Source organism: Lingula anatina, chromosome 9 (assembly GCF_051362555.1).
Source record: "Lingula anatina isolate TDL-2025a chromosome 9, LinAna3.0, whole genome shotgun sequence".
NCBI classification, from domain to species: Eukaryota; Metazoa; Brachiopoda; class Lingulata; order Lingulida; family Lingulidae; genus Lingula; species Lingula anatina.
The window spans coordinates 11,627,426-11,648,850 of NC_141775.1; the positions used below are offsets into that span (position 1 = coordinate 11,627,426).

General features: G+C 37.7%; 2 protein-coding genes across 2 annotated transcripts; both read right to left on the minus strand.

The window, feature by feature from the left end:
* Positions 1 to 610: 610 nt before the first annotated feature.
* LOC106173479 (MFS-type transporter SLC18B1-like) lies at positions 611 to 9,474 on the minus strand. The gene is made up of 12 exons (XM_086996167.1): positions 8,780 to 9,474; positions 7,790 to 7,885; positions 6,973 to 7,046; positions 6,363 to 6,510; positions 5,767 to 5,935; positions 5,083 to 5,216; positions 4,784 to 4,894; positions 3,204 to 3,310; positions 2,868 to 2,963; positions 2,456 to 2,530; positions 1,814 to 1,907; positions 611 to 1,481 (listed from the first exon to the last, which is right to left on the minus strand). Exons 1-12 carry the CDS (start codon positions 9,002 to 9,004, stop codon positions 1,281 to 1,283), a joined length of 1,530 nt encoding a protein of 509 aa, XP_086852293.1. The 5' UTR covers positions 9,005 to 9,474; the 3' UTR covers positions 611 to 1,280.
* A 3,061-nt stretch (positions 9,475 to 12,535) lies between these two features.
* On the minus strand, positions 12,536 to 20,462 carry LOC106151657 (MFS-type transporter SLC18B1-like). Its single transcript, XM_086996168.1, has 12 exons — positions 19,811 to 20,462; positions 18,165 to 18,260; positions 17,870 to 17,943; positions 17,290 to 17,437; positions 16,635 to 16,803; positions 15,922 to 16,055; positions 15,626 to 15,736; positions 14,742 to 14,848; positions 14,393 to 14,488; positions 13,896 to 13,970; positions 13,203 to 13,296; positions 12,536 to 12,875 (listed from the first exon to the last, which is right to left on the minus strand). The coding sequence occupies exons 1-12, from the start codon at positions 20,027 to 20,029 to the stop codon at positions 12,681 to 12,683; spliced, it is 1,518 nt and encodes a 505-aa protein (XP_086852294.1). The 5' UTR covers positions 20,030 to 20,462; the 3' UTR covers positions 12,536 to 12,680.
* Positions 20,463 to 21,425: the final 963 nt, after the last annotated feature.

Here is a 21,425-nt window from a genome sequence, read left to right on the forward strand (position 1 = left end):
TTTGCAAGAAAAGTCTGCATGTTCCGGCAAATTTCCATATTAAGTTTGCAGTAACTTTGCAAGAAAGTATTCAAGCTTTTGCAAATTTGCAGCAAATTTGTAGCAAATTTGCAGCAAATTTGTAGCAAATTTGCAGTGAATTTGTGATAGAATTTGCAGCAGGTCTGGTATTTTTCTAAGGGATAGTACAATAATGCTGACCTGACACATTATTATGCATGAAAAGATTCTCACAAACTGACTGTCAGAAAAACCATCACGTTTTTGTATCGTAGCAGTATCGTCTGATATAGAACAAACAATAAATACCAAAAAATTTATAATAGAAACATACGTTATAATATCATATACTCTCTCCAATATAACAGCATACTTTTATTTGTTTAACAAAACTATACAATAAATGAATAGGATATCTTTCCCCTGACCCATAGATGTATGGTATATTGCTGACATGTACCATGTTTTCATATTATCTGGTTAGCCATTGGGCCTGCAATAATATGAAAGATGCTGATGAGTTTAGTTAATCTCAACTACAACAATTAAACGAGATGACAGTCTGAGTTGACAGAACACATTCAACAAACGCAATGAAATGTGAAAATAGCTATAGCTCAATGGATTTGATAACATTAAAGTAACATAATGCAATGTAAAAATATTCCCAACTAGCACAATGAAATTTGATAGCATTTCCAAGAAACACAATGAATGTGATAACGGTCACTATTAGTACAGCAAAATGTGGTAACTGTCAATATAAACAGTATAAAATAACGAAGCCAATAATAGGTGCCAGGTCAGCGGCAAGGTACCGTATCATGGCAATTAAAGTTCCGTTTTCTAGGCTATAAGGGGACTGGAGTTCTATACCTCAATCCAATCTCCCAAGAATGTATTTACAGTTTTGGCTTATTACTAAATGTCACTTGTACATATCTGACAACTTTATTTTACACTTAGCGTACTATGTATTATCCATATGATTGCGGGCGCGTTAGCCGGGTGGGGTGGGGGTGGGGGGAATGAACCGCCCTATGGTCGGTGTGACAGGAATGGAAGTCCGCTAGGAACCGTAGTCCGCTTCCCGTTACTTTGTACAGGTGACATTCTTCCCATATACTAACCCCAATACTCTAAATAACCCTAACCTGCACTAATCGTTAGCGAGATAGTTCGGTCGGTAGTTATTCTTATTAACGACTGCTTCGTGCATCGGGCCCCAGGTACGGCGAACTACAATCTAGCTTCGTGACTAGTTAAAACTGAGGGCAGCGTCATTCATACTCCGACTGCAAGTAATGTTCTTGTAATACTGGATAAGGGGTTGGTGGCAATAACAGTAAACTACTGTCGTTATGAATGTGATTGTAAGTGGCACTGTCAATGGAACTGTCAGTGCTGCTGTACCGGGACCATTTACGTCTCCTTCTAAGTACCGCATAGATTATCCCGCAGTATAGAACGAGGAGACCAGCCTGAAAACAAACACAAGACGCACATATAGTAACCAGTATATGAATAAAATTTACGTATGTTCATAGAAGAATTTGCCGCCTCCATACCATGAAAATGCTTAGGTAAGGATATCTGTTAACATCCTGAACCAGAATGCAGAGAGATAGAGAAAGATGTAAAAACGAACACGTATTTAAATAAAACAGGTTCAAAGAGGCACTCTTTGTTTAGGGTTACTTACCTAATTATTTCCCTTCATCAAAAGTGTGATTTACATGAGGGTTTGTGACCCACTTTATAAAAAGAAAAACTTTTCATGCAGAATTACTGTTTTTGTCCTGGCAGTACTTACTTCTCCCAGACAGAGCCCCGTAAGGACTGCCGATAACGTGCTGAATGGATTATGTTCCACGATGGCTGTTCCCAAAATCGGCCCTATGAAGTTCCTTCAACATATAAAGAAAATTATTCAAATTTATATGGAGAGTTTTGCGTGAAGTAAATTAATTGGGAAAGTAAGGCATACATACGAGTTTTATGTTTATTTTCTTAAACTAAATTAAACTTTTAAAGAGGGGGGAGCCCAATAATTTGTAGAAGACAAACATGAGTGACTGAAACTGTCAAAAGAAACTGTGAACATCTAAAATTCAATTTTGCTAGCTATTTTATTCTTGGATAATTAAAAGTAATGAAGAGCTCCTCTGAATTAAAAACAAGCATGTCGATTATAACCTGGCTGCTTCAACGTGTTACAGCACTGAATACATTTTGACCTTTGACCCAAGTTTTATTCACGTGAAAAAATGTTTCAGAATGAGCAAAAATACCTACAACGTTTTAGTATTTTTAAAACTTATACAGAGCATACAGCACTGGGATAATTATAAACAAATCTATAGCAAGAATAACACGTGAGATAAATTCATATAACTGCTACATTTACTGATTTAACAAAGCAAGTAAAACGAAGAGGAACCATACAGACTCTTACCCTAGACCCATAGATGTATTGAATATTGAGGACAAATTACCATATGTGATTATACTATCTGGTAAACCATGGGACCTGCAATTGTACATATAAATAAAACGAATGAGGTAAAATAATACCAACTAGCACAATAAAATGCAATAGCAATACAACTGAATGGGGTAATATTCTCAGTTATTATAATGAAATGTGATAAAGATCTAGACTTACATAATACGATAATAATTCATGTAACAAACTAATGACATTTGCGCTTTTAACTAGAATATTGAAAACTGACGACAATTTTTGAACGTTTTGTGAACATTTTAATTGATGCTTAGTCTACTTTTCGAAAAAAAATGACATTTGTTTTTTAAGTAAATTATAATAATATTCAATATACGGAATGCCGCATAAGGTCTCAACTTACACGGCTTCGTTTACACAATCTGCCATGACAGCTACAGTGATACTGGCGGTTCCAATCCCACATAGACAATTCCCCAAGAAAACAGCCCACGCTGCCCTGAAATCCAAAGTTAAGAGCAGCTTTTGATTTATCGTAGATGTTTCAGATCGAGTCATAGATTTTACGGGAAAATTATTTTAGTAAGAACGCATTTTACCAACTTTAATGGTACCTACAGGTACACTTAGGAAAATCGTCGATTAGCTAAGTCGATTCGCAATATTTTCACCTGGCAACAGTATAATTCAATCAAAATTGATGTCGTCATGAAATAAAATTAATGACATTGATACCTACCCCTTGTCGTTTGGAAATAGTTCAGTCAGGGGCACCCAGGGTCCAATGAGAGTAAAGGATAAAGCTGTCACGATGAGTCCCGAGACTATAATCACCTTCCTGTGATTCTATAAAGTAAAACGGGTGCCACTTTTACTTCAGATTCAAAATAGTGTCGCTACGCCAAGCATGCTAATTAACGAACCCCTTTATCCCTCCCGACACTTCCCATTAGCTACATGCAGGAAAGACCCTGCTTGAACATAGGATAAACCACACCTTTTAAATGAGTTTCTGTGTTGAATTGGCCATTGGAGGGGGTCTGGGTCTGGCTTGCATACAACCAGCCTATTGTTGTATTTACTGTACTTGGAGTAGCATTACCATTCTGAAACATAAATGGGTGGTCATGGCCCTAAAGAAATTCTGACCACTGCCAGCTCGCCCAAACCTAAGTAGCCAATAATACACCCCGTGCATGACTTATATCGGGGAAGCATCCTGTCGACAAAAGTAGAAAATTGGGAAGATACTTCTTAGCAGCTGTGCTCAAAACCCTTACGCGTCCATAAATTCGGATAACGCTTAACCTGTTTTCATCTAAGAAAAGTGTCATAATCCAGTTATTGACTGGTGTCTGTGCCTGAGTTCTAATATACCATCTGACTCGACGTAGATGGTTCCTGGAAGGGATCACTGGTCTCCTAACTGATGGGAGAAACAATAGAACAAAGAAACAATGCCAAAATAACGGTGCTTGTGCAGACGTCTTTTGACGGTAAACGCAGAAACATGCTTTGCCCTATTGTTGTTAAATGTTGCAGTCAATTTCCTTAATGTCATGAAACGTTATCTAAGAGAAAAGAGTATTAAAATTCTCTCTTCTCTGGATGCGGTTTCCTTCGGTCGGCCTCATTACCAAGGGAATCTGGCTCACGTGCCTGTTTGATTATGATGCTGTCCAACCCTCTGAATGGTTCTTATGGAACAACCCAGCCTTGGGTGTTTTTGTGTTTCAATGGTAACGCTAGGTAGCTCAATATGGTGCTAAAGCCACTCACATACTCAATTTTCAAGACGATCGGTTGCCTATAGTTCTTATATGATAGAAAAATTAAAACTTTGGTCAACCTTGCAGCAATGTTTATAAACGCTGGAAGGGTGACACATATTTTAATAGTTTAGTATGGTATGGTAAATGTATGTAATGTTATATTGTGGTGTATACGGTATGGTAAGGCATGGCATAACATAGTTTACATGTAGCATAGCGGAGCATACCAGAGTATTTTAAATGAGAAAATCGTCGGTTTACTATCGGGGTGACGTTTTTCTCCACACCAGGTAACTGTTTCAAAAACATACTTAAAGAAAAAACAACAAGATAATTTGGTCTTTTCCCCAAAATGTCCGTCTTCTTTAACCAAAAATAAATCCGTGTTGAGCAAATTTAACGAAACGTTTTACTAAATTACGTATTTCTATTTGTCTGTTTCGGTCTAATTTTATTTCGAAAAACTTTTTTATGTGGCTTACTGCAGTTTAATACAAAGAATAGGGAGAAAAAGATAAATGAAATAAAGAAATATAAAGCTACTCACATATTTGTCTGTTATAAAGCCTACCAAGGGTACTGAGCACATGTAAAAGATCCCACACAGAGCAAACGCCAGGCCGATCATTATATGGTTACCTTGGATAGATGCATCAACCTGCAAATGCAACATTTATACAAATTTCTTTACATAAGCGTCACAAAGTTGACATAATTAATAAAATAAGCAATGAAGTGGTATCGAGAATATATTTCACAAAACTTTCGTTTCTCTTTAGTCATAATAATGCAAGCAGTTTTATAAAAAAATAAGTTGCAATGACTTTATAATTTTAAAAATCTTACATTCTGCAAATGACCTCCTAGTGTGGGACTTAAAGCACAAAGTCCAAAAAATTCTACCCAAACGGCCAGTTGTTCCAGAGGTATGGCGGGTATCTTTGCTAATTTAATGAGCTGTCCATAGTCTGACGGCCTTTCTGTGAATGAAAAGTCGAGCAGGTTACATGGAAGTATTTGGAAGTGATAAATATGAGGAAGAAGGCAATACTTGAATTGATTGCCCTTTAATTACACTGATTATAACTCTATGTCATCATCAGGTTCCCTGCGGACCGTTAAAGGCGATTATGCTGGTTCAACTGTCTTAAACCCTGTCAACCGACATTTCTAGGGTTTTCTATGCGTCTTCATTCTGTGACGCTGTCCAATATATTCCCTCCGTGTTCCACTATTTCTTGCGATTTATTTTGACTTTTATTACCAATTTATCTAATTGTTTTTTAATGCCATTATCAGCCATGGTCAGCGTTTGGTGCCTTAATTATGCCTTCTACTTCTTCAATAACTTACTCCTTTGGTTTCTTTGCTGTCCCTGGTACATGTGCATCAAGTAGTCTGCTTAAAAAATTATGACCGTAATTTATGGCCGTATATGTGACCGTAATTTCAGGAAAACAAAGGCTCTATCAACTCTTACCGGCGGAAATTTCCCATAACTGGACAGCAAATATTCATGTGACAAGTTACCTTCATCTTTGTTTTCGTTTGGTAGAGTAAAAAAGGCCACAGTTGCTATGACAATGGTCATTGGTCCCGTCACGAAGAACGGCAGGCCAAACCCTCCCAGCTGATAGAGGCCGCCACCGACCAAGGGGCCGAAGACGTGGCCAAATCCTGCACACATTTCTAAGAACCCCTAAAGAGAGAAATATCAAAACTTCGATGCACATAACATTATCTAAACGGAATCTAAGGTGAAATAGAATGTAGAGGTATTATCTACATGTAACACTAAAAAGAAATTCAATTTCATCGATTTATTCGATTTTCTGAGATATGCACTGTTTAAATAAAGGCATACATGTATAAAGTAAAAACACTTGATTATAATGTATAATCATATGACGATTGCAAATCATTGATGCTTAGAGCAAAATGTTTGAAAATTAAAGATCGTACAATCTTACGGAAAACTGCATATTTTTCTTGCGTATTCAGTTTAAGTTCATATATCATACATGCTTTAACTCGATCGCCAATGATTCTTTTTTTTTTTTTTTTTTTTGCTGAATTAAAAAAAATTAATTAGTATCATACAGAACTAAGGATTGTCATCTACTTACATACGCTGTTGCTACGTTATCTCTAAACTCCTTTGTTGCTAGGGCATAGTTGGCCGTTAACATCATTGCCGCACCCAATGATTCTATCATACGTATTGATACAGCAAGCCCAAGAAAAGTGTCACCGGGAGGACAGGCACCTAAAAGACTAAAACAATATACCTTACACAGGTAAGATTCATAAATGGCATTTTATTATTTAAATTTTTCTTTTCTAATTATTCAGCGACAGGATTTATTCAAATGAAATATGTTATTGATACTTTGGTCATGATCTGATTGACAGCCACACGCAGTTTAAACATTACAAACACAAACATTGCAAACACAAATGTTTGGGTGTTAGATATTTACATAAAAATCAAACGATCATACATGTACGTTTCTCTCTCAATTTTTTTGTTCTGTTTTTGCTTCATCAACAAGGTATAACACATCCAAACTGTTGAAGAATTGCGTGTATTTTTCCGTTTTGGATAGCGTAAATCTTGACAAAGGGGTTAATAAAGACTAACGCTCATAACATGACTATCACAATCAATAGTCAAAGATAATCAATCTCCCCAGACAACGCAGAAAAAAGATTCCATGTCGACAAAAATTTACGCACCCAAAGGACAACGAACTCACGCCAATTACAAATGTCCCAGTGTAAAAACAACGCCTAGAGCCAATGCGAGATAACTGAAACAAAATAAGAGGCCATTCAGAACAGAAAGTCCGAGGATATACTGATCCACGGATGAAATATGGCGGACCCTAGGTGAAACAATAGGCGACTAATCCGTTGATGATCTCCCCCACCTCCACAAGCGCCGTCCTTGCAGAGGCCTAGCAATTAGGCTTCATTCACATGCAATGTCTATTTTCTAAATTCTATTTTCTATTCGCGGAATGTCTTATGATCACGGTCTGTGCCCTGAATATCCCGCGGCGTAATTACTGGCAGCGCGAGCCAGTTACTATAAGTTACTATAAGTAACTGGCTCGCGCTGCCAGTAATTACGCCGCGGGATATTCAGGGCACAGACCGTGATCATAAGATAGACGAAGCCTTACAGAAGCCGTGATTTAATCCGTTAAATGGCGTGTGTGGAGGCTGGGACACCATCAGCGGATGAATCGGTTTTTCTTTATGTATAGGGTCTGCCATATTTTACCTATGGATCAATACATCCTTGGAGCTTCTGTTTAGAATGCCTTCTAAGTTAATTAAAGAAAGATAATGTAATTTTCAACGTTTTTTCAAGAGATGAAATTGGTGTTTTAATTTTTGTAATGCTGGCAGAACTAAATGATATCTTATTGAAAGTCACTTTGAAATTGGATTAATTTCAATAAAACATTTGACCGAATGGTGTTACAACAAAGCTTATAAAAAAAGAAAGATGTAACAGGCTGAAAAATAATTAAACGACCATTCGTACCTGTGAACCAATAATAAGGGAACAGGAGAACATGACGACCTCATAACATCCAAATATTGCCCCTGCACCTGTCAGAGACACGTCCTTTTTTATTGCCTGAGGAAAGAAAATACAAACAATGCAGTGAGACAGCACAAATGCCTTTAACCTGAACTAGGTCGTTAACGGGCACAAACGGGTTATATTACTGGTTGACACCATTATATCGGTACATGTTATTCATATAAAACATACATGTGACCATGAAGCCTATTTTTTCATATTGAGGTTATGATATATTATACTAAATTTGCATAAAATCAAATTTAATTTCACGGGATTTGGAGGAGAGTTGGATCAGAAATAATGATTAATTAGAGTGCCACGCAGCAAAGAAAAAAGCTGCCAGCATACATCCACAGTTAACTTTCTTCTTGTTTTGGTTAGATTCCAAGTCCTCTACACATTAGCATGCATTCAACATACATTGCGTGTTACCTTTGTAGAGGGTCTAATAGGGTATTTTAGTTACCCATGAAAGACTTGTTTTTATCCCCGAGAAGAGTAAAACGTTCATATCTTAGTGTGATTCGTGAAGCACCCCTTTCCCCTGACTCTTAAATGCGGCTTTTCATTCTTCGCTTTTCATGAAACGAGTCGATACCCAGCGATTCCTGATTTTCAGGATTTTCGATGCACATTATCAGTGAAATATGAGTAAAATATCATTTGCTGTGATTTGTGAATTGATGGTTTTATTTCCCGTGAACTGTGATCACTACCCCCCAATGGGACCTCTTTGTAAATATATGCTTTCTGTTACGGGGCATCAAATGTCATGCGTTGTGCTATCCCACTTTCATAAAGTTCTCGTAAGTTTTGTGGTCACGCATGGTATTGCGTTTTAGGCCATCTAGGATGAATCTATTTTGTCCTCTAGAAGACAAAAAATATATATAATAAAAATGATAATTCTCTTTCTATAAAAACAGTCTCTGTATTCTCACTCACCTCATCTCGGAGAAATGGTTGCATCACAGTGTAGCACGTGGATGAAGCGAAGTTAGCAAGTGCACCATTCATCAATGTGAATTTCTGCCGAGAACTCAGCTTCAGCAACTCCTCTCCTACATGTATATTTTTCTTCACGGTCTCACCCCTTCCTTCCTTCTCATCCTCAATTTCCTCACTCATTCCTTCCTTCGCATCGTGTATCTCTTCGCACTTTCTTTCCATCTCCTGATCAATGTCTTCTCACTCTCTCGCATGCCCTCCTATCTTATCTGCTCAGTCTTCTATATTTTCTCAGTAGAAAGCCACCATGTCAGTATATAGTCACATAAAATGGAGTCGCTCGCTTATTGCTTGACATGAGATCTCTCAAATATCAGCCCTTCTATCGCATACCCTCCTATCTAATCCTATCCATCTCTTATATTATATCAGTAGAAAGCCACCATGTTAGTGAATAATCACATAAAATGGAGTCGCTCGCTTATTACTTGACATCAGACCTCTCAAAAACTGCAGTGTAAATTCCCCATTGCACTGATTTGCATTAAGGGTGTTTTCAATCATAAGGCTGTATTTAGACCCATCGCCCTCGTCTCTTTTTTTTCCGGTTGACCTGCTAAGTCTGATACAGTGACTGTGTGTACTCGATGGTAACGATGACCAAGCAAACTCGTATATTTGTGGAAAACCGGTTACGCAGAGCCGCCACCTACCGAGGGTTAAAGACAGCAGAAATTTAATCGGGTTCACTGACTAAGACTTGTACTGATTGGTGGTTGACGGTAACGTACTCTTTGACTGGTGTTATTTAATCTCTAAGAACAAAAGCCCTTAGCAAAATGAAAAGTTTGCAGCAATATCGCGGCAACACTGCAGCAAACTACAAGTGTGCGGCAACCAGCTTGCAGGAGTTAACAAGAGAAATTTGTTTACAGCAGGTTTGCAACAGATGTCTTTCTGTTCTGGCAAATTAGTGACGAATTAGCAGCAGATTTGCAAGAATATATTAGCTTTGCAAATTCGCAGCATATTAGCATCGAACTTGCAGCGAGTTTGTAGCAAATTTTCAGTGAATTTGTGAGAGAGTTGCGGCAGGCCTGATATTTTGCTAAAGGGGAGGGTACCGGAGGAGACATGATTGTGCCAGAGGTGACGTGTAGTAGTGTAAGACTTGAAGCTGAATGGTCATTTTTAGCTGGAGGTGCGGGAGTGAAGACGTGCGCTGAACGAAAAAAAAAAACGTTTTTTCCAACAACAATGTGAAATAACATTTTTTCTTTTGGCATTTTGGACAGAGAACACTTAAATATTAAAGGTACATGATATGAAAACGTGTTAAGAAACATGAAAGTGCAAAATTGTGCTTAATTTGCTGTCAATTTGTTTTGAAATATATGCTGAATCGACCGACAGCGAGACAAAGAGCGTCAAGGGAATTTAACACGTTTGCATATCATGTAAAATTAACCACTCAGCTTCACGTCTTTCACCACTACACGTCACTTTCGGCACAAACCTGTCTCCTCCGGTTCCCTCTTTTCTTATTTTATTTTATTTTATTATTTTTTTTTTTTTACATCTGTATTATTGTGCGAGGGAAAAATGCAGAACAGGGGAACAGTCTGATAATGAAAATGTGGACACGTAGATAAAACCTGTTGTTGGAAACATGCCTCGAATCGTAAGGTGAGATTTTCTGGAAATCCAACGCTGTTAAAACCTATATCGAACTGATTTTGTATGTACATACATGTGAATATATCAGAACTGAAGACTGGTGACAATTTTGAACTTTTAGCTGAATTTAAGCAGTTTGTGGTGTTATATGTGATTGAATGGAGATTTGGAAAATACATCAAGAGTGCGTAGGCATTGACTTTCACCAAATCGTCTTAGAATTTCACACAATAGAACAACAATAGGACTGCAGTCATCAGCTATATGCCGTAGGGTATAGTAGAGCCCAGCTAATACATTTACGCTGCGGGCTCTACTTTATAAAGATTATATGTGATGACAGTGTAATTATTGCGGTGACGCTCCTTGATAATGGATAAAAGTAAGAAAAGAAGAGCTACCAGCTCACCTAACCACGACCATAAGCAGCTTAGTAATAGTTTAGAAGACGTAAACCATGTTTTTTTATGGTAGCACAGACGATCTTTCAACACCAAACCCACAGTCTTCTCCAATCCCCGAGCGATGCGTTAGTGAAGACGTCTCGCCCTACGCAGCTCCATGTGGGTAGCATGTCTATTGAACAGCTGCGGTACAAATGACAGACATTGTGAAAGAACTGAAAATCAAAGAGGGGCAAAAAAAATCAGTGATAACAACGAAAGGAGAAGTTTGCAAAGAGATATCAGTTTTAGCAGAGGAGAAGGTGAATGCTATGAAAACAAACTATGGGTTTAGATATGCGTGCAATCATCAATGCACAAAGCGAGTGCATAAAAGCGCTTGAAGAAAAGACAGCCCATCTGCTGGAATATCTGCTAGGAAGGGATAGAATAATAAACGATCTGAAAAGCCGAGTCAGTTTTGTTTAGATACTATTACAAAAGGGGTAGAAAATACGGAGTATTAGAGACCCTTCAGATCGAGAAAAGCCGAGGTGTAGCTCGGCCGCGACCTAAATATGACGGACCTACATGAAAGGAAGACCGCTTAATCCTGTAATGGTCTCTTCGCCTCTCACACTCCTCCCCACTCGTTACCCCTCGAGCCGAGATTTCATTATTTTGCCCCTGCAGGGAAGACGCGTGTCGTAAAAAGTTGACAGGAAATATAAATAAGATGAAATGACATAAATGGTCTAATACTGAGACAAATTGTGAAGCAAGGTGTACAAGGGGCCCTGAAAAGGTATTAATCTTGTTAAGAAACGAATGTGCACGATGCCTTAAAATGGGTCAGAAACTGGTAAAGGACGTGCAGATTGGCTCTGAAAAGGACAGAATCTGGTAACGACACGAATTTGCACGAAGTCCTGAAAAAGGCCAGAATATGATTAAGAAGGAAGTGTATTTAGCCTAAAATTGGAGAACCAATTCCGAAATAATCTGGACCAACTCCCCCAAGCTGTTAAGGAATAATGGGATAATATCCCACGAAACAGAATTTTTACCCTTGTTGAAGGCTTGTCGCGCCATCTACAGGATATAATTACAGTACGCGGTAGACGCACACGCTATAAGGCATGTGACCTTAAACGAGCACATCCTAATGCTAATTGTGTGTAAATTTGGTGACATTTGATGGCGTCTTTTTAATTAAATATACACTTCTTTACATATGTGGAAATCACAGTGAAACATTGGATTTGAGGGGGCACCTGTTATAAATTTGACTAAATGGTATAAAATGTGTATATTTTCACTACTATTTTGTATTTTTTTAACCATTTATCATGTTAAACATGGTATCTGGTATAAAAAGCACCGTTTTTTTTTTAACAATTTACACCTGTAAGGTGATCATTTGTAAATAAAAGTACATGGAAATGGGGGTGGGACAACCTTTTTGACCAATGTTGTATAACCCCAGGTGACCGAAACACAATGCCTATATGTTTTGTTACGTACATGATTACAAATGTTGAAAACAAGACACATTAGAATTCAAGAATATGTTTTCCATAAAAAAATTTAACCTTTTAGTTCCAAATCTATTTTGACCCAATGAGAGATTAAATGGATCTGATATTTATATATTTATATCAGATCCATTTAATCTCTCATTGAATGAATCTGATATTTATATGCATGTGACCATTCTCGACCAATCAGTGAGCGTCAAAATTTGTGATACACGTATTTTTTTCAACCATTGACAGATCTACAGGTATGGCGAACTACAATCTAGCTTTGTGACTAGTTAAAACTGAGGGCAGCGTCATTCATTCTGATTGTACATAATGTTTTTCTGTTACTGGACATGGGGTTGGTGGCAATAACAGTAATCTCTTGACGTTATGAGTGTAATTGTAAGTGGCACTGTCAATGGAACTGCCAATACTGCTGTATCCGGACCTGTTACGCCTCTTTGTAAGTACTGCATAGACTATCCCACAATATAGAAGGAGGAGACCAGCCTGAAAACGGACACAAGTCACTCATATAGTAATCAGTATATGAATAAAATATACGTTTGTACTGTACAAGCATTTGCCGCATCCATACCTTGGAAATATGAATCATGTAAGAATGTCTATAAAAGATCCTCAAACACAATGCAGAGAGAGAAAGAGAGGGTGTGTGTGTGTGTGTGTGTGTGTGTGTGTGTGTGTGTGTAAAAAAAGAGCACGTGTTATTTATTTTCCTTTCATTAAAAGTGTGATTCATATAAGGGTTTGTAATCCACTTCACAAAAAAATAACTCGTTTCACTTTTAGTTACTGTTTTGGATTGACAGGACTTACTTCTCCCAGACAGAGCCCCGTAAGGACTCCCGATAACGTGCTGAATGGATTATGTTCCAAGATGGCTGCTCCAATTATCGGCCCTATGAAGTTCCTTAAACATGAAGAAAATTTTTCAAATTTATATTATATTATATTATATTATATTATATTATATTATATTATTTATAGATAATTTTGCGTGAAGTATATTAATTATAAAATTAAAGCATAAATGCGAGTTTAATGCTCATTTTCCTTTGACTTAATAAATATTTTAAAGGGGATATCCCAATATTCTTTCACAAGACGTACGTTTTTGACTTAAACTGTCTATGAAAATCTAAGACGCTATGAAAATCTACAATTCAATTTTGCTTGCTATTTTACTCTGATATCATTTTAAGTAAAATAAAGAGCCATTTGCATTAAAAAACACGTTTATTATAACCTAGTTGTTTCAGTATATTACAGCACTGACTACAATTTGACCTCTGACCCACGTTTGAGTCATGTGAAGAAAAATTGTTACAATATGATGTGAATATCTACCACGTTTTAGTATTTTATTAACTAATACAGAGCCTACAACACTGGTTTAATTGTCAATAATTCTATAGAAGAAATAACATATGTGTGATAATCTCACGTAACTGTTTCATTTACTGATTTGACAAAGCAATGAAAACGAAGAGGAACCACACAAAGTCTTACCCCATACCCATAGATGTATCAAATATTGCTGACAAATTACCATATGTGATTATGCTATCTGGTAAACCGTGGGATCTGCAATTAAATAAAAAAAAAACTGATAATAAAACTGATGAGTTCAAGTAATTCCAACTAGCATAAGAAAATGTGATAACAATACAGCTGAATGGAGTAAAATTATCAATTACTGTAATGAAATGTGATAAAGAACTAGACTTACATAAGGAAATACGAAAATAATGTCATGTAACAAATAAATTACATTTTAACTAGAACACTGAAAACTGGTGACATTTTTTGATCGAGCCCCAAAAAAGGTTTTGTGCAATTTTTATTTGATGCCTAGTCCACTTTCCGAAAAACAAACATACGGAAACGGCGCATGGGGTCTTAATGGGGTCTTAATAGATTTTCCAACTAACACGGCTTCATTTACAAAACAAAATTCTTCATGACAGCTACATTGATGCAAGCTCTTCTAATTCCATATAACTTACACGGCTTCATTTACACAATCCGCCATGACAGCTACATTGATACAGGCGGTTCCAATCCCACATAGACAATTCCCCAAGAAAACAGCCCACGTTGCCCTGAAATCCAAAGTTAAGAGTTTACATGCAGTGAGACTACAGAACAGCTTTTGGTTCTTCGTAGATTTTTCAGATGTGACAATTAAAGAACAGGTATTTTAGTAAGAACGCATTTTATCAATTTATATGGTTCTTACATTTAGGAAAATCGTCGATTAGCTAAGTCGATACGCAATATTTTTACCTGGCAAAAGTATATTTCAATCAAAAATTGACGTTGGCATGAATTAAAATTAATGACATTGATACCTACCCCTTGTCGTTTGGAAATAGATCAGTCAGGGGCACCCAGGGTCCAATGAGGGTAAAGGATAAAGCTGTCACGATGAGTCCCAAGACTATAATCACCTTCCTGTGATTCTGTAAAGAAAAACGGGTTGCAATTTTTTACTTAAGATTCAAATTGTTTCGCTCCGCTAAGCATGTTAAATGTTGCAGTCGACTTCCTAAATTTCACGAAACGTTTTCTTCGAGAAAAACGCATTAATATTCTCTCTTCTCTGGATGTGATTTTCTTCGGTCGGCCTTACCGACATGTGCCTGTTTGGGATAATGTTGCCCAACCTTCTGTATGTTTTTCATGGAACAACCCAGCCTTCTGGCAATTCGGCGAGTCGATGCTGCAGTGGTGAAAATTATTCCAAATTTCGCAAGAAGAACTTGCGCGGCACGTGAGATTCTGCGCAAAATTTGGACGCAAACAGGCCGGTTTTGACCGAGGCTTAATGTTATGGTATGGTATAGTACGGTTTGGCATGGCTTGGCATGGCTTGGCATGGCATAGCATTGCATAGTGTACATGTAGTATAGCAGAGCATTGTAATTTAGAAAACCATCGGTTTATTATCGTGGTGACATTTCTGTCCACACCAGGTAACTGTTTCAGAAACTGCAAACATCATAAAATTCCCCAGAATGTTCGTCTTTTTTTTACCAAAATGGATTCTGTGATAAGCAAATTTAAATGAAACATTTTATTTACTTATTTGCAATTGTCTGTTTCGGTCTAACTTTATTTGAAAAAAGATGTCAGGTACAATTTTATGTGGCTTTGGCCAAACAGATGTACAACTACATGATGTAAAGAATAAAGAGGAAAATAGAAATAATGAAATAAAGGAATATACAGCAACTTACGCATTTGTCTGTTATACAGCCAAACAAAGGTACTGAGAACGTGTAAAAGATCCCACACAGAGCAAACGCCAGGCCGATCATTATATGGTTACCTTGGACAGATGCATCTACCTGCAAATGCAATATTTATACAATATTCATGACCTAGGCGTCATAAAGTTGAAAATAATTCATAAAATAAGTAAATTGGAGACGCAAATATTTTTCGAAGAAAACTTTCGTTTCTCTTATGTCACAATAATATAGGAAGTTTTATGAAAATTAAATTTCGATGACTTTGTGATTAAAAAGCTTACGTTCTGTAAATGACCTCCTAGAGTGGGACTTAAAGCACTTAGTCCAACAAATCCTACCCAAACTGCTAGGTGTTCCAGAGGTATGGCGGGTATCTTTGCTAATTTAATGAGCTGTCCATAGTCTGACGGCATTTCTGGGAATAAAAGGTTGAACAGCTTATATGAAATAAAATGACAAACTTCAAGAAAGCATTTGAAAGTGATAAATATGAGGGAACACGTTATGGTTGAATTGATTACCCTTGAATTACACTGACTATAACCCCATGCCATCTTCAGGCTTCCCGCTGACTGTTGAAGGCGCGATTATGTCCGTTAAACTGTCTCTAACCCTGTCAACACTTTAACATTTCTAAGGTTTTCAACGCGTCTTAATTCTGTGACGCGGTCCAGTATATTCCCTGTTTTCTCCTGTTTCTTGCGATTTATTTTGACTGTTTTCACAAAATCCTCGAGTTGTTTTTCTCTAATGCAATTATCACCTATGGTCAGTGAAATGTATGGCATTTCTTGCCTTGTGCCTTCGACTTCATCAACAAATTGGTCATTTGGATTCTTTGCTGCCCAAGGTATACCTCTGTATGTGCATTTAAAAGTCTGCTTAAAACTTAATAAATATGTGACCGTAATTTCAGGTACCCAAACAGCGCTTTCAATTATAACCGGCGGAAATTTCCCATTACACGACAGCAAATATTGCTGTGACAAGTTACCTTCCTCTTCTTTATCGCTTGGTAAGGTAAAAAAAGCCACAGCTGCTATGACAATGGACATTGGTCCTGTCACGAAGAACGGCAGGCCAAACCCTGCCACCTGATAGAGGCCGCCACCGACCAGGGGGCCCAAGACGTGACCAAGTCCTGCAAACATTTCTAAAAAACCCTAAAGAGTGAAATGTCAAAACTAAGATGCACGTAACATAATCTAAACAGAATCTTACACGAAATAGAATGTAAAAAGATTCTATGTATTAACAAAGTGAAATTCAATTTCATCAATTTATTCGACTTTCGGATATGTGCACTGTTTAAATAAAGGCATACATGTATAGAGTATATACATAGGCCTATGTAGAAATACTTGATTAAAATTTGTAATCATCTGACGATTGCCAAATATTGATACTTAGAGAAAATGTTTGAAAAAAAGATAATATAATCTTACGTAAAATTGAATACGTATCTTACGCATTCAGTTTTAAGCACATACATGTATAACTCGCTCCCGCACGATTGCCCCATTGACTAGTGACTAGTATTTTATTTAATTTTTTTTTTTATTTTGTGCTTCAAACAAATTTTTGATAAGTGTTTTTTTTTTTTTTTTTTAACTAGCATCATATAAAACTAAGGATTGTCATCTACTTACATACGCTGCTGCTACGTTATCCCTAAACTCCTTTGTTGCTAGGGCATAGTTGGCCGTAAAAGACATCGATGCGCCTATTGATTGTATCACGCGTATTGATATAGCTAGCCCAAGAAAAGAGTCACCGGGAGGGCAGGCATCTAAAAAACTAAAACTCTACACCTAAACCAGGTAAGATTCCTGTATGGTATTTTATTAATTAATATTTTCTTTTTATTTTTTTTAATGAATGAAAGAAATGAAACTAATCCTTTATACTTTGACCATGCTCTGATTGACAACCTTACGCAGTTTAAACATAGGTTTCAACACATATGTATGCTAGACATTTACATAAAAATATAATTACCATAGTTTTTAACTTTTTATTTTTTACATTTTGTTTCATCAACAAGGTATAACATATCCAAAACTATTGAAGAATTGCGTGTTTTTTCTGTTTTGGATAGCTTACATCTTGATAAAGGGCCATTTTAGGGGGGTGGAGTCTAACGTTCATTACTAGACTATAGCAAAGAAACTCAATCTCCCTCCCAAGATAACACAGAAAAAGACTCCATGTGGACAAATAGTTACGCACCCAAAAGCCAACGAACTGATACCAATTACAAGTGTCCCTGTGTAGAAACAACGCCTAGATCCAATGCGAGATAACTAAAACAAAATAAGTTAATTTAAAAATTCAATGTTTTTTCTCAAGAGATGAAATAGGTTATGTCATTTTTGAAATGTTGTCATAACTTCTTAATATGTTATTGAAAGTCACTTTGAAATTGAATTTATTTCAATAATAGGTTTGAATGAATAAGTTACAACCTAGAAAACAAAAGAGGAAGATGAAACATGCTAAAAAACAATTAACCGACTTAAAGTACCTGTGAGCCAATAATAAGGGAACAGCAGAACATGGCGACCTCGTAACACCCAAATATTGCCCCTGCACCTGTCAGAGACACGTCCTTTTTTATTGCCTGAGGAATAAAAATGCAAATAAGGCGGTGAGATAGCACAAATGCATTTAAAGGGATAATAACTCTTCGTATGAGACCTATATTTCACGCTAAAAAACCTTGTGAATAACTCATAGAAATATAATATATTCTGTTTTACCACAAAAACAGCAGTTATAGCTTTTATTCTGATATTTGAACTTGTCTTTAGACCACGTGACCTCCATTGATGTCTATACTCTGTTAAAATCTCTTAAGAGATTTTAACAAAAAAACAAACTTTTTAGAAAAAAACCAGGGACTAACTTTGAATGTAAAAATGGATTCAATAACCATTGGTAAGTATGGAAAAATTGTTGTTTACTCCAGGAAAATTCATTTTTTGGCCGAAACGAAGAGTTATTATTGCTTTAACCTTAACTAGGTCGTTAACGGACACAAACGGTTTATATTAATGGTTGAAAACATTATATCGGTACATGTTATTCATATAAAACATACATGTGACCTTGAAGCCTTTTTTATTTTCATATTGAGGTTATGATAGGTAACTAATTTTATAATTTGATTTAAGTGCATTAATATAACTCCTGGTCAGTTTGCATAAAATCAAATTGAATTTCAAGGGATTTGGAGGTGAGTTGGATAAAAAATAATGACAGATTAGTGAGTATCACACATCAACGAAAAAAAAGCTGCCAGCATACATCCACGGTTAATATTCTTCTTGTTTTTGTTAGATCCCCTGTTCTATGCACATTAGCATGCATTCAACATACGTTGCGTGTTATTATAGTAAAGGGTCTGATAAGGTATTTTAGTTACCAGTGAAAGACCCATTTTCATTCCTGAGAAGAGAAAAACTTATTTTAATGTGTGATTCGCGAAGCACCCATTTCCCGTGAATTGTACATGTGGCTTTTCATTCTTCGCCTTTTGTGAAAGATTCGATAGCCGGTGATTCTTGATTTTCGTGTTTTATCAGTGAGATATGAGTAAAATATTATTTTCGGTGATTTGTGAATTGATGGTTTTATTTCCCATGAACTGTGTTCACTTCTCCCCCCCCCCCCCCCCCCCCCCCCCCCCCCACCACCACCACCACCACCAATGGCTCCTCTTTGTAAAGATTTGCTTTCTGTTAAGCCTAGGTCCCAACTACGTTTTGAACGCACGGATTTTAGGTTCCTTGCGTCCGGCTAGAACGTAGCTAGATTGCAGGGGAGAAATCAAGTAATTAGTGAAAAGTGCTAGTCTAGGTGCTGTTCGCGTCCTCCAAAAGTCGCACGATGGACGTGCTCCTCACGCACGAACTCCCACGTTTTCCCCATTTTTTGCCGTAGACCACACGTAGCAGCCCGAACGTTCGGTTGGGACCTAGGCTTTACGGCGCACCAAATTTCATGCCTTGTGCTACAAGGTTAGCCCAACTTTATGCAGTTGTTGTACGTTTTCTGGTCACGTATGACATTGCGTCTAGGACATCTTGGGTGACTCCATTTCAACAGACATCAAACAAAACAATAAAAAAAGACAATTTCTATAAAAAGAGCCAATGAATTCTCACTTACCTCATCTCGGAGAAATGGTTGCATTACAGAGTAGCAAGCGGATAAAGCGATGTTGGCAAGAGCACCGTTCATTAATGAGGATTTCTGCCGAGAACTCAGCTTCAGCAACTCCTCTCCTGTATGTTTCTTCACGGTCTCACCCCTTCCTTCCTTCTCATCCTCTATCTCCTCATCCCTTCCCTCCTTCTCATCGTGTATCTCTTTGCACCTTCTTTCCATCTCCTGATCTGTCTTCACACTCTCTTGCGTGTCCTCTTATCTCATCCTGTCTTCTATATTATCTTAGAGAAAGCCGCCATGTCAGAAGTAACGCCAAATGGTGTCTCCCGCTTATTGCTTGAAATGCGACCAGTCAGATAATGCAGCGTGAATTGCCCATTGCACTGTGTAGTTTATAGAGTGTTTCACTCATAAAACAAACCGAGATTCGTTCAGCCTAGTCTTTTTTTTCGGTTGACTAGCTGAAGGCCCCTATACCCCGGACTGCATCCTTTCTGCGTCCCTTCTACGATCATAAATATAGTCTGGATGCCCATTAGTGTCCAAAGCAATTAAATTGTGTTTCAGTGTAAACACGTCTGCGTCCCTTGTGCGTCCTTTGAACGACTGAATGTAGATTTTACCTGTAAAATACCTGTAAAACTGCGAGCTTACTTTGCGTCCGCTGAGCGACATGTGCGTCCACTGAGCAACCTGCCTGGCCCCCCCTCCTTTTGCGTCCCTTTGTAAAGCTTTCACCTTACAATGCACAATGATCACTAGTTTACCAAGTCCGAGTTTGCGCGGTCTTGTCACTAACATCTGCCTTCTGCCTCCTTGGTTAAAGAACGGTACCAAGCGGTACTCCAATCGAGCTGCTGAATCCAATGGATAAAATATATAGCCTCAATGGAAAAGTAGAAGTGAATACTGACTGGGGGAAAATCCAACCCTTATATATAATTCAAACGGCAATTCAAAATTACTTATATTTTACCATTAGAGCACGAAAAGCTATAATGTGACAAATGTACTAAGGTTGGAGCCCCAGACCGAACTCGTCCGAGCCCTGCACACTAGGATGGGAAGACCGGGTTAGGTCAGCTAAGGGTTTATTACAGTGCCGTCCTCTCATGGCTGATTGCAGTGGCGGATTTAGGGGGGTCAGGGTGGAGCGTCGCCCCTTCGAATTCTGAAAAAATATCACACCAAAAGTCCCACCTTGAAATTAGAATTTTCACCAGCTGAATCATAATTCTAAATCGTACCATATGGCACCGTTCGCCCGCAAAAATGCCAATTTTTTCAAGGCCCCGAACACCGCACCAAGGGGGGGGGGGGGGTAAGACTTGGTTCCCATTCCTAGATCGATCTAATAGGATAGGTCCATCTCCACGGGATTTCTCGTTAAATTTCTTTCAACTTTTAAGTGGCTTTTAAGTGGCTTACATGTCTGGGACGTCTACTTAAGCTGCTAAACGATAGTTAATTACCCTTCGGTAGGCGTTACAGACATCTACGCCGTTTAAGTTAATTGCAATTAAGCGAGAATTCCCTTGGAGATAGTTCGATCTTAAGAGAATGATCTCTAAGGGTCGGCTTTGCATCCCCGACTCCCCCCCCCCCCTTCAAATAA